This window comes from Trachymyrmex cornetzi, unplaced genomic scaffold (genome assembly GCF_001594075.2).
Source record: "Trachymyrmex cornetzi isolate Tcor2-1 unplaced genomic scaffold, Tcor1.1 C3845274, whole genome shotgun sequence".
NCBI lineage: Eukaryota > Metazoa > Arthropoda > Insecta > Hymenoptera > Formicidae > Trachymyrmex > Trachymyrmex cornetzi.
Window position 1 is genome coordinate 1 of NW_017294714.1, and position 903 is coordinate 903.

Genomic DNA, 903 nt, shown 5'->3' on the forward strand with positions numbered 1-903 from the left:
TGTGTGTATTCTCCATGCCAGGCGTGTTATGATTTCGGGAAGATGCAGTTCTTTATCAGTAGTTCGCTGTGTATCTGAGCTATCTAAGAAACAGTGCAGTACAGGAGCACACGGGTATCATAAGAATTTTCATTTCACTGAAAGTGCTTCACTTCCTATTATTGAACGGAAAATGAAAAAGTAATTACATACACACACATGCACACACAATTATGTATTATTATATTTAGACTGCCTAATATTCTATAAAAACTAAAATTTAAAGATTATTATTGAGAAATACGTTTTAAAAAATTAATAGGTTGAGTAACAGTAAAGCGCCTTTTCTTTCATCCATCAAGATGGCATCAACATCTCGACAGGATAGCAAAACCGAACCTGAAGTAAAGAAAAATCGCTTGAGATTGGAAAGATCGCCGTATTTATTGCAACATGCAACGAATCCTGTGGACTGGTATTCTTGGGGCGACGAAGCTCTGGAAAAGGCAAAGAAGGAAAACAAGATAATTTTTGTATCGATCGGTTACTCTACGTGCCATTGGTGCCACGTGATGGAGAAGGAATCATTTAAGAACGAGGAAGTTGCAAAAATCATGAACGAGAATTATGTAAATATTAAAGTAGATAGAGAAGAGAGGCCCGATATCGATATGATGTGCATGATGTTTATTCAGGCAAGTGTTAAATTTATTGCTATGCATTATGCAAAATTTGAAAATAAACAGCAAAATGCATATTATAAGTAACGCATATATTTATAAAGTATATTATGCTTAATATATTTATTAACTATAATATAATATTGCACCTAGTATATTATATTATAGTTAATAAATATATTAAGCATAATATACTTTATAAATATATTTGTTACTTATATAATTGTATATTAACTCTGCTCAA

General features: G+C 31.8%; 1 protein-coding gene across 1 annotated transcript; it reads left to right on the plus strand.

Annotated features, from left to right (window-relative positions):
- Positions 1-6: 6 nt before the first annotated feature.
- LOC108759262 (uncharacterized protein B0495.5-like) lies at positions 7-674 on the plus strand (the record flags this gene model as incomplete). The annotated part of the gene is made up of 2 exons (XM_018504642.1): positions 7-180; positions 302-674. Coding segments are annotated over exons 1-2 (525 nt in total), but the record flags the coding sequence as incomplete, so codon positions are not given.
- Positions 675-903: the final 229 nt, after the last annotated feature.